This window comes from Microtus ochrogaster, chromosome 4 (assembly GCF_000317375.1).
Source record: "Microtus ochrogaster isolate Prairie Vole_2 chromosome 4, MicOch1.0, whole genome shotgun sequence".
Classification (NCBI taxonomy): Eukaryota; Metazoa; Chordata; class Mammalia; order Rodentia; family Cricetidae; genus Microtus; species Microtus ochrogaster.
In genome coordinates, this window is record NC_022011.1 from 33,635,100 (window position 1) to 33,647,056 (window position 11,957).

The 11,957-nt window shown below is 51.0% G+C and overlaps 1 protein-coding gene across 1 annotated transcript in view; it reads left to right on the forward strand.

Moving 5' to 3' along the window:
• Positions 1-515: 515 nt before the first annotated feature.
• The window catches only part of Map3k21 (mitogen-activated protein kinase kinase kinase 21), a 30,691-nt gene continuing 19,249 nt past the window's right edge, over positions 516-11,957 (forward strand). Inside the window, exon 1 of the mRNA XM_005345894.2 lies at positions 516-1,440. Coding sequence (XP_005345951.1) covers positions 684-1,440 — 757 coding nt within the window. The 5' untranslated portion in view covers positions 516-683. The remainder of the gene's footprint in view (positions 1,441-11,957) is intronic.

Consider the following 11,957-nt stretch of genomic DNA (forward strand, 5'->3'; position numbering starts at 1 on the left):
AGGTAAATAGACCTTGAGGTGTGGCTCCAGGAGCACCAATGAACGTGGAGAATGAACTTTTGAAAGGGTGGGCACCAGGGAGGGGCTAATGACCTGGAGGGATGGATCCGGGAGCACCAATGAACTTGGAGAATGCAATTGGAAAGGAAGGGCGGGCACCCGGGGTGGAACCAGGGAAGTCTGGAGCGAGGACCGGGTCCCAGAGAGCAAAATTGCTGGGGCAGAAGTGTCCACTTGGCGGAATGGATAGACAGAGGGCGTGTCAGATCGAGGAGGCGGATTCAGGTCGGGCTCCTGGGTTAGTTCCTGGGGCTAAAGAACCCGGAGGGCGGGACTAATGAACCTGGAGGGTGGACACCCGGGGTAACGAACTCGGCAGGGACAGGACTGGTGCCAGGGGAACCTGGAAGACCTAGTGGCCGAGGAGGCGGGGCCGGGGGAGTGACTACTAGGGAGCGCGCGGGAGTCCACGACAGGCTCAGCACCAGGCGTCTGCGCCAGAGGCACAAGCAAGAGCTAGCCAAACAAGAGCCCTCGGGCAGTGGGCGTGACCTCTGTTGTCCCGCTCAATCCCTGCACCCCTTTCCTGTTGGTTTGGACGGATGAAGCGCACTTTTGGAGACCGGGGAAGCTGAGGTGGTGGCTACGGCACTTGCTCCTCTAGCGACCTCTCAGTCGCCCCTATGGAGCTTCCTGGAACCGAGGGCACGGCAGATACACCACGGTCCCCAACACGGGGTGACTCGGGGTGCTCCTCCTCCGGGATGTGGGCCGCACTTTACGACTACGATGCGCGCGGCGAGGACGAGCTGAGCCTGAGGCGCGGCCAGCTGGTGGAGGTGCTGTCCCAGGACGCCGCGGTGTCAGGCGACGAGGGCTGGTGGGCAGGCCAAGTGCAGAGGCGCCTGGGCATCTTTCCCGCCAGCTACGTGGCGCCGTGTGGCCAGGTGCCGCCGCCTGCGTCGCCCCCGCCGCGGCCCTGCTCACCGGTGCATGTGGACTTCGAGCGTCTGGAACTCAAGGAACTGATTGGTGCCGGCGGCTTCGGCCAGGTGTACCGCGCCACTTGGCAGGGCCAGGAGGTGGCGGTGAAGGCGGCACGTCGGGACCCTGAGCAGGACGCGGCGTCGGCGGCCGAGAGCGTTCGGCGGGAGGCTCGGCTTTTCGCCATGCTGCGGCACCCCAACATCATCCAGCTGCGGGGTGTGTGTCTACGGCAGCCGCACCTCTGCCTGGTGCTAGAGTTCGCGCGCGGCGGGGCGCTCAACCGGGCGTTGGCAGCCGCTGCACCGGATCCCCGCGCGCCAGGCCCGCGCCGCGCACTCCGCATCCCCCCGCATGTGCTGGTCAACTGGGCCGTGCAGATCGCCCGCGGTATGCTCTACCTGCACGAGGAGGCGGTGGTGCCTATTCTGCACCGCGACCTCAAGTCCAGCAACAGTAAGTGGGGCTAACCCTTAGGGAAGCGGGTGCCAGTAGCAAAGAGAGGGATCTTCCTGGGATCCTGATGAACTTGCTTTAGGTCGATTCGTAATTACCTTTAGGCACCTTTTTAAAAGACAGGGACAGACTTGCTTGTAGATAATTCTGGTTACTCTCTGGACCTGCAGGAACCCCCAGGGAGTGTTTACATGTCTGTGTAAGTCTCCCAATTCGTTTGCACAGTTTGCCAGCCCTGACCTTCAGCAGAGTATGTCTAACCTGTTGGCCGTCATCAAATCCCCTCCTCATTTTCTTCCACTTTACAAGTTTCGAATTCCTTTTTTCCTGGAACACGCTGCAAACGCAGGACTTCATGCATTCTAAGCAGGCACTCCGCCGGGGTACTGTGCCCCCAAATCACCTCACCGTGACCACAGCTTCCTGTCCTTGGGATTCCCCAAAACCTTATCATTCAGATGTCTCTGTATATGAAATATGACCTTATTGTTGTTCAGAGGAATCCTTTCTGCAAACCAGAAGCGCCTATTTGAACTGAGAACAGGTGCACGGATCTAGTACGGTTCTGGGAATCTGAAATATCTGGTTGGCGTCCGTTACCGTATCTGTAAATCAGAGTGGGTTTTCCAGATGTTAGCAGAGAGCTGACACGTGAGCTAAACACAAGCCCTATTAAGATTTTGCTGTGTAGGCGAGCTAGAGAGCATTGCTGTTTGAAGTTGCCTTTTCCCTAGAAGAGCCTCCCCTTCCCTAGACTGAAATGGAATCTCTTGCAAGACTAAAGGGTTCAGGCAGGGCTGGTGCTGACCAGCCTGTGTTGCCTGCCCATCAGACCTCAGAAACCTGCCGGGACAGGAGCTAGCTGGAAGGACCCCAGTGTCTTCTGCAGAGAGACGGTAGCCAGGGGAATGAATGGGACTTTCCTTGTCTGCTTGCCTGGATTTCCTTTGCTATCAAATCCTTCAGTACAGAAATGTACCTGAAAGTTACAAACATATTCTATTATGCAAATTTATTATGAATAAATCGAAAGTTGTGGCTATGCATGAGCATCTCATGGCCCTCAACCCCATCCCTCAATCTTTCTAATTTATATCTCAGCTGCTCCAGCCCTGAGTAACAAGTCTAAGGAAGCAAGTCGTGAAGAAGTGGTGGTGTGTCTCAGCTGACTACATGAAGGTCCCTGCAGTGGTTTGCTTTAAGACCAGTGTCATACATGTTTTTGTGTATATGTATTTCTGTATGTCCAGGTGCATGTGTGTGAGGGGGTGCGTGTGTGTGCTCCTGCATGTGAAGGCCTGAAGTAAACCTTGAGTGTGCTTCCTTAGGTGCCTTATACATTTTTATTGATACAGAAGCTCTTACATCCCTGGAAGGCACCAGATTTGGCTAGGCTGGCTGACCCGTCGAGCCCCATGGGTTTTCCCATCTGGGCCTCCCAACTGCTGGAACCGTAAGAGCATGCTGCCAGGCTGGGGTTCTTATGTGGGTTCTGCAGATGGAACCCGGGTCCCGTCCTCGTGCTGACACAGAGAGCAGTTGACTGAGCCCTTCTGCACCACAGCATGGTCTGTGAGGAGCTAATTTATGTGCATATGTCATGGTAGTAGAGTCTGCTCTCAGTCTGTTCTTAGTTCCTATAGTGTGTTGTCATGAGAGCAATGTGTACGTAGCCTCCTGCCACAGGACAACGTAAGACTCCACCTGTCTGGAAAGCCTGACCCTGGAGGGCCTCTGCTGACTGCTCAAGATGCCTCAATCCTTGCACCAAAGATTCAAGGCTGGAGCTCCTGCTTTTGCGTTGTACCCAGTCTGGTTCTCTGTGTGTGCAGTTGCAAGCACACACATGTAGAGACCGGAAGACAACCTCATTACTTTTTTGTTGCTCCAGTACCTTTTACCTTTGACTGAGACAGAATCTCTGACCTAGAAATTTTCTCATACTAGGCTAGACTGACTGGCTAGTGAACCTTGACATTCCACCTGTTTCTTTCCCTGTGCTGGGATTACAAGCACACATCAGCATTCCCGGCTTTTTACACAGGGCTTCTAGGGCTCTCTCTTAGGTACGCACGATTGCAAGCAAGTGTTTACTGTCTGAGCTATCTCCCTAGACCTGGCTCAGTGCGTCTTGAGGGGCCCACCACATGTTCACAAGCAGTGCATGCCTGTTAGTGTGTGTAGCACAGGAGTGTGTGGGAATCCTTGCTTGTGCACTTTCACATGAGAGGTGAACTTTGAAGGAATTCCCAATACTTTGAAATCATTTTTAAAATAAGAAGTTACATGGTTTCTGTTCACACCAGCCCACTTTAGACTTCTGCAGGTCTGGGAGATGCTTTGTACTTTGGAAGCAGTTTCCCCCAATCTAGCTTTGGAAAATCTTTCATCCCCGGAAGAAATAGCCCAACATCCTAGGGTATTTTTAATTTCTTTAAAGACAGACAAGGCTTCCTTTATTTTAAAATGTTGCAGTTCCAAGCGGCAGCTATAACTCAGTTCCGAGAGTGCTTTCTTAGCACGGGGCTGCATCTCGAGCATCCCAGAAACTGGGCATGGGGGCAGATCCTTGTAGTTCTTGGACTCTGAAGGTGGGACTGGGAAATCAGAAGTTCAAGGTTATCCATAGATACGTCCTGAGTTTGAAGCCAGCTTGGGCTATATGAGACCTTGTCTCAAAGCACTAAAAAACATTTAAAAGCACTCTAAATGGGTTAGCTGGCTGGCTAGACACCATCTCGGCCAAGGATTTGTTCTGATATCACTATAATTATAATGACTTAATTAGAATGAAGAGAGCTAATCGAATGTGGCCCACAATGTTCAAATCATGATGAGGCCCATAGGCCCTGTCCTTGATGCCTGTTTTATCTGTTCAGTGAACCCCTGAGTATTTTGGGATGCCCTCCAGTGTGGGAGCCTTTCCTTCTCGCTCTGGCTGTGGAGTGCAGCAGCATGGCTTCAGCAGGTTGTGTTTGACTGCATTATTTGCTGACGGTGGAGTGAGTTATGGGCTGTAAACAGGGCTTTGAGTCAATACTAACCTCTGTTTCACTCCGCAGTCAACCCACATGGCTGGAGAGCAGGGGAGGCTTGCTCCCCAGCCAGTGTGGGGAATGACTGCTTAAACAAAAGCTTGAATTTGAGTTTGTTGGAAGATTTTACCCTTCATTTCTTTTTCCTTTCCTTTTTCTTTTCTTTTCTTTTCCTTCCTTTCTTCCTTTCTTTCTTTTCTTTATTTTATTTTTTTCTGAGATAAGGTTTTTCTGTGGAACAGCCCTGGCAGTCCTGGAACTCACTCTGTAGACCAGGCTGTCCTCAAACTCTGAGAAATCTGCCTGCCTCTGTCTTCCGAGTGCTGGGATTAAAGGTGTGGGCCACCATGCTTGGCGATTCTATACCTTTGGACAGATTTTCTTTTCTAGTGTGTTTTCAGTCTTACTACTTCTTGGGAATTTGTCTGTGATGAAGCATCAATGAAATAGACAACTTTTGCCCTTTCTGACTGAGAGTTGAGCCAAAGCTGCAGGAGTGTGTGTGTGTGTGTGTGTGTGTGTGTGTGTGTGTGTGTGTATGTACACGGTCTTGCCAGTCTGGCTAGGTTTGTTGGCCATCCTGCCCCAGGGGTCTCCACTTGCCCAGCACTGGATTATAAACAAGTGCCACCATGCCTGGCTTTGTCCTTCAGGTTCTGGGAGATCAAACTCTGGTCCTCATGCTTGCACAGCAAATCCTTCACCCACTGACCCATGCCCCCTGCAGCCCCAAAGTTGCAGGTTTTGAGCTTCACGGTGGGAAAGAAATACTGGGCCCCGAGACTGGCACAGCATGGAGCAGCATTGCTGACTGAGCTGTCTGTCTGTCTGCCCGTGCGGCCTGAAGGAGATGAAACAAAACCGTTCTGAGGAGCCACTGAGACTGCCCCCTGCCCCATAGGGATGGAGCCCAGGGTCTCCTGAGAAATTCCTCAATCGCTCCCTGAGTTGCATCCTCAGACCTCCTTCTGTTTTTGTTCTGAGACACGGTCTGGCCACGTAGTGAGGGCTGGCCTTGAAAGAATTCTGTAGCCCAGGCAGACCTTGAACTTTCAAATCCCAGCCTCTTGAGCAGCTGGAATGATAGATATGAGCCAGCAGAGCCAGCAGGCTTTATGTATACAGAGAGGAGGAGAAATAAAAAACCAACCAAATACCTTGTGCTCCAGGATGTATCTAAACCTCCTTAGCCCTTTCTGAGTCACAAGAACACTAGGGCAAGGCAAGGGACAATGACATCTCTGTCATCAGACTCTAATGAGATGGACTGGCAGTCATGCTGGGTTAGTGCTTAGCATGTCTGCCAGGTAGTCAGCTGGAGAGAGGGTGGTGGTGGAGGAGAGCGAACCATCTCAGAACAGAGGCCACAGGAAGCTGAAGGAGCATCTTGGGGTGGAGAGCTTGAGGCCAGGTACACACGGTCAGATCTGTGGACCCATGGGACTCTGCTGCCTCTGCCTGGGAGCATTGTGTGCCTAGAACTGGTCTATGTGACTTGTGTTGTTTATTTCTTGTATATATGTGTTTTCATTGCTGGGTAGAACACAGGGCTAGTGCTCTGCCTCTGGGCTACACCCCCAGCCCTGACTCTTGTTTTCAGTGACTAGCCAATGAGGAGAAGGGATCAAGGTAGGCAGGAGGTGAGGGGAGGATGTCATTGCTGTCCCACAAAAATAGCTTCCAGGAATCTAGGTGTGAGGCCATTAGTTTAGTCCATGCTTGCTTACGCCAGAACATGAGGGTTTAACATTACCAGACTCTTCAAAGGTCAGGGCTTTAGCTTAAGGCCACTCAGAGCTGATTTTTTTTTTTTCTGAGGCAGAATCTGATGTGTAACAGGCTGGTCTCACTTCTGTAGGCAGTCAGGGATGACCTTGAACTTCTGGTCCTTCTGCCTCTACTTCCTGAGTGCTGGGGTGATAAACCTGTACCACCCCGCCCCTTTAAGCCATCCAGGAGTGGGGTGGAATCCAGGGCTTCCTGCACGCTAGTGACGCACTCCACCAGCTGAGCTACATCCTCTGGCATCATCTCCCGGTGACTGCGTGACTGTGCTCAAATCACAGAGCACCCTGGTTTGTGATAGTGTGTATTGGAGACCGACTCAAGTCCTGTGGGGGAAAATCTGCCCCGTGGTTCTTCACTGCATGGGCTGCTGGGTAAACGTTACCACGGAGGCAAGCAGCGCTATAAGGAACAGTAGCAGTTACAGGTGTGGCTGGATGGCAAGACTGGCATGAGTCTGGGAGGAAATGCTTCCAGTGTGACCAGGCCCTGAGCCTTGGTGCCGTGCAAGGGTGTGTGTGCACAGGGAGCCGAGGAACAAGGTTCCGTTGTTCGTTTGATGATGGTGCCCTCAGAGACTGCCCAGAGAGCAGCGGTGAAAAGAAGTGACCCTCACACACCAGCTCACACACATTTTGGATGATTAATGGATAAATCATCACATGCTTTGATTTTTTGATTCCCTGGAGACTTGGAATGTATTCATTTGGTTCACCACTTGGCTGAAATTTTTCTTCTATTTTTAAATATCTCCTTCATTTCTTTTTGATTTTCTATGCATTGGTGTTTTGTCTGCATGTAAATCTGCTCACCAGGTACATGCCTGGTGCCCACTAAAGGCATAAGAGGTTATCAGATCCATAAAACTGGGGTTACAGATGGTCTTGAGTGACCCTGTAGATGCTGGAAACAATCCTGAGTCCTCTGAAAGAGCAGTCAGTGCTCTTAACCCCTGAACCATGTCCCCAGTCCCTATTTTCTTGCACGTGTGTGTGTGTGTGTGTGTGTGTGTGTGTGTGTGTGTGTGGTCTGTGCGTCTGTCCACCTTGGTCTTAGTTCCTGAGGGTCTCTCATCTATAGGTACTCTACTGATAGAGCCGTCTCCTCAGCCCCAGCCTGCTTTCTATAGGTGCCTCCACTGTTAACTTACTGAGCTGATGAAATCTCCATGCAGAGTTGCGAACAGTCTTCCATGACAACGGAAGAAATCCAGGAGTCAGAATGAGGGAAGGAGGAGAGGGGTCAGAAAAGCCAGGGGTCTGGAGATCTTTTGGGAAGACTGGGCACCAGCAGGAACAGCCTGGAGGCGAAGCAAGCCAGGGAAGGGGTTCTCTAAGGATGGTCAATGGTCAGCGGAGGTGGGGCTAGGACTAGGCTTGGGGAGCAGTGTGCTCTGAGGACACCTGCTTGGCTGTGATTGTTTTTTTACAGCCTCTTCCTTTGTGAGCAGGGTGTGACCCTTTCTCAGGAGGGCAGAGGTGATTTTACACTTGTCAGGTGACATGAGGTGACAGAGCTTGTGATAATTTCTCTTCCTCCCGAACATTCCTCACATAAAAGTTTTTGTTATTTGTTTACCCATTCAGCCAACAAAAAACACAACAAAATCCACAAAAATGCCAGGTCCAGTTGCCACGGTCCCAGCATCCATAAGGTGGTTCCCGTTGCAGGAGCTCTGACGGCCTGTTCTGCCTTCTGAGGGCTCTGGGGAGGCGCATGGTGCACATATATAATGGGAACAAAGCACTTACACACACAGTGCAGATAAATCTTTAGAAGAAAAGAGGGAAGCTTCCAGTCAAGTTAGGGGGAAGGCACCAGGAAAGGGCTCTCTGCGCTGATTGTTCAATATGAAGCAGGATCCCGTTGGTGTGAAAAACCCATGAGGCGTTCAGAGAGCCTGGCTTACTGCTGGCGGGTTTTTCACACAGTGAGCACAGGCTAGGAGGTGGGGACACAGAGACGAGGCTGTGGTTTTTATTTTGTTTTAAAATTTGCAACGACTTTGGATACCAGAATTGTTAGAACGTGGGGTTCGTGTGGGGAATACAAGAGCTGGTAAGATCATATCAAAAGGTGGCAACCAGCCAGGTCAGGGGCAGGCCCTTCTTCCGTAGCTCAGGGAAGAGAACTGAGGTGGGAAGGGGCTGAGATGAGAAGAAATGCAGGTATGGTATGGTAAATGTGGACGGCTCCCTTCCCTTTCATAGCCAATGCCCCTACTGTGTGCAAAACGGACATTCGTCAGGTCACCTTGTGACCCTGGCGCGAGATCAGTGCTGCTCGTAAATGCTTTCTCCTTTACTCCTTTTCTCTACTTGTCGATTTTTTTTTTTAAATAATGCATTTCTAGTTAAAGATTAATTGAGACCCATCTGTCTCACAGAACAGAGTCTGGATTCAGTGACCCCATAAATGTTGCAGAGAACAGAAAGTGTATACTGTAATTGCTTTAAATAAAAAAGTCTTCATGCCAACAAATGGACAAAGGCCAAGAGGAGACTCCAGAGAGACTCATGGTGGAATGGGTGGCCAAGCACAAGGCCTGGTCCTGAAAGAGCACCAGACAGGGCCGAGAGCTCTTGCTGCAGTCCCAGAGAAGGTTCTCGAAGGCTCCCAGCTCAGCTGCTGAGGAGAATGAACATTTCTGAGGCCAGCAAGCCTACCTGCGTAACGTGACTGATCCAGACAGTCAGCCCTGTCTATGTCTGTTCCTACGTCTAGGGACGGGAAGTGGAAGTCGGCCCAACTTGCGTGCACCTGAAACCTGGCGAGACCTGGAGGGAGGCCCAGGTCTAATTTACCTGTTGAGGTGGCAAGTTGTGGTTTCGGTCACATTGCCCAAAAGATAAGGAATTTCAGGAATTCTGCCATGCCAGTTGGGAAGAGAGTCCCACACAATGGGACCTTTTGTGGAGCTCTGGCCCACAGTTGGTACTGAGGTGTTATTTTAACTCGTTTTGTGTTGATCTGGAGTGCACAGTGCCAGTTGCTAGGGGAACTTTGGACCCAGGGAAAGAGCGGCTGGCTTCTAAACCGTGGCAGGACAACCTCTAGCAGGGGCTGCCTTCCTGCCCGCCCTCCTGCCGGGAAGGAAGCTGGCTCCTTGCTGGCCAGAGCCCAGCTCTCCCTCCTAGCTGCTCTTCTGTGTTGTGGAGTCCAAGCTCTGGCCTCACACGTGGTGTGGATCTGGGGACGAGGGCTTTTTCGAGGTCCGCTTTCATTGCTGCTGCTGTGCCTCCTGCAATAGTGACTTGGCCCATTGTTGTGATCAAATCAGAGGGATGAAGTGTGTCCTTTGGCTCATAAGTTCAGGAGGCGGATCATCTCCTCCATGATCAGCCGCTGGAGTGTACGAGTTGGTCACTCTCTGTCCGTGGTCAGAAAGCAGAGTGGGAGCCGGAAGTAAGGCCGAGTTCTAAAGCCTCAAGGCCTGCCTCCTGTGACGTCTTTCCTCCAGGCAGGCTCCACCTCCTAGAAGTTCCACAACCTTCCAGAACAGTGCTGCCAGCTTAGGACCAAGTATTGACGCTAGTGGTTGTGTGGAGTCGCTTCTCATTTGGACCACACCTTCCTGTCCACTTGTTGTAAGAATGAAATAATGAGGGGAAGAGAGTCTGTGAAATCGGTTTTACAGGGCGGCAAGTCCTTTTCAGCCCTTACAACTGAAGTCAGAGAAAGAGTGGGGGCAGGCGGGGCAGAAGCTGGGTGTAGGGGCTAATCATTGGTGTTTGTTTCTGTGGTTACGAGCACCCACTTAAAGGATTAGGGGCTACATCTCTTTTTAAATAGGATTTATTTTTCTTAAAATTCAAAAGGACAAAATAGGCTTTTAGCTTACAGGAAGTACTGTTTGAACGCCCATCCAGTCTGCAGGTGTTTTTGGTTGCCTTGTCTCCATGGGATGTCATGGCACTGATAGAGGATGTCAGAGCCTCCAGACAGGGTCATTTCTGCTCACAGCCCTGGGATCTTGGGTGGCGTTCTTAGGTTATAAACTGCCTTCCCTGATGTCTGGCATATTAAGAGCTGAAATGTGTGGAAACCGTGGCAGATGGACGGCTGACGGTATTTTTACGGTTAGAGTGGGTGGTCTGCTTTTGATGGAGGCTAGCCCAGTATTTGTTGATGGAGGCTAGCCCAGCATCCATTGAGACATACAGAGTCCAGAGTTGCTGTGGGGACTTGGAGGAGTGGTAAAATCATTTCTGGAGTTAAGTTTTATATGTAAGTGCACAGAGAAGTATTAGCTAAAGAATAAATTAACAGCCCAGCCCAACCCGGGCAGGCACCAGCAAGTGCGGGCTGAGCTGGGTGATCAGCCTCTGATGGGTTTGCCTTCTGCATTTCCAATTTCATGAAGTCATGGTGTCTCTGTGGGTTCAGATGTCTGTGAGGGTTTTGCAGACGATGTTTGATAATGAGCCATGTTAATATGTCATCTATTGGTAGCAGTCTCTCGTGCACCCAGCAGGAAGGGCACCCTGCTTTGATTAGGACGGGACTTCTTGGAGGGGAACATTTATTTTTCTTGTGTTGTCTTTGATAACTGATTCTAACTGAGATATCTTGGTGAAAGGCTCTTGCCCCTAGGAATCATTTACTTTCTGCTGCAGCTGCACCGTGCTGGAAGAGTGCCTTGAAGCTCTGCCTGCTCGGGGCTGCACGCTGCTGGGAGTGAGGTGGCAGGATGCAGACTCACTCTCCTTGACTCTGGCAGCTACCATGAGATTGCTTTTTATTTTACTTATTTTTTTTTTTATCTACAAGAGCTGACAATGTTATGCTCACATTGCACAGCATGATGGAAACCACATTTTAAATTCTACTTCTCCCCTCCAAAATCATTCTTGTGGCTAGGAAGCTGGGGCGGGGTTTCCTTGTCAGGCTCAACACTGTGACCTCCTGGTGAAACAACCAAAAAAATACAAGGAGCCCCCTCTGCTTTCATCTCCTTGGCTGAGTCATGCCAGGTCAAGTGGGCACCACTACAGGGTAAGTGGGTGTTCTCAACCTTGGCTGCCCAGGCATCATGGGCATGTGACCTCTCCTATAGATGGCCTCATTCCAGGAACAGATCCCATGGACATCATCCTAGGAAGAAGAGGGTTACCCCATGGGGTGCTGGGATCATACTGGGTGGGGAACGTTCAGGAAGACTGGGTTGGAGTGGGGAGCATGAACCCATGCAGAAAGAGGAGCAGAGAATGGAGCTGCAGGGAGCTTACTTGTTGACATGCATCGTTGACAGGCACCTGAAAGCCATGGGTAGGATGTACTGCAGTCACAATGCAGGCTTGGGCTACCCAATCAAGATTGTATTTCGGAAGCCGTTGAAAAGGGCTGGGGATGTGGCTTAGTGGTGGAGCCCTTCCTTGTGTGCATACAGCTCCAGGTCCAACCCCTGGTAAGGTGAACAAAGATAGAGGGTCGTGCAAGGCGGGTATGAATGCATGCACGGTGTGCTGTGTACAAGTTTCTATGGGCAAACAGTTTTTAAATGGAAAGAGTCTTGCTATTAAAAATATAAAGCAAAACAGAATAGATGACTTAGAAGAGCTGGGCAGGGAGTGAACCATGTGCCGAGGTCCTTCCTACTCGATCCCTGCAGTTTTGCTGGGAATCAGACTGGGGGGGGGGACCACGGGCTGAGGTCCTTCTCACCCTTGTCCCTGCAGTTTTGCTGGGAATCAGACT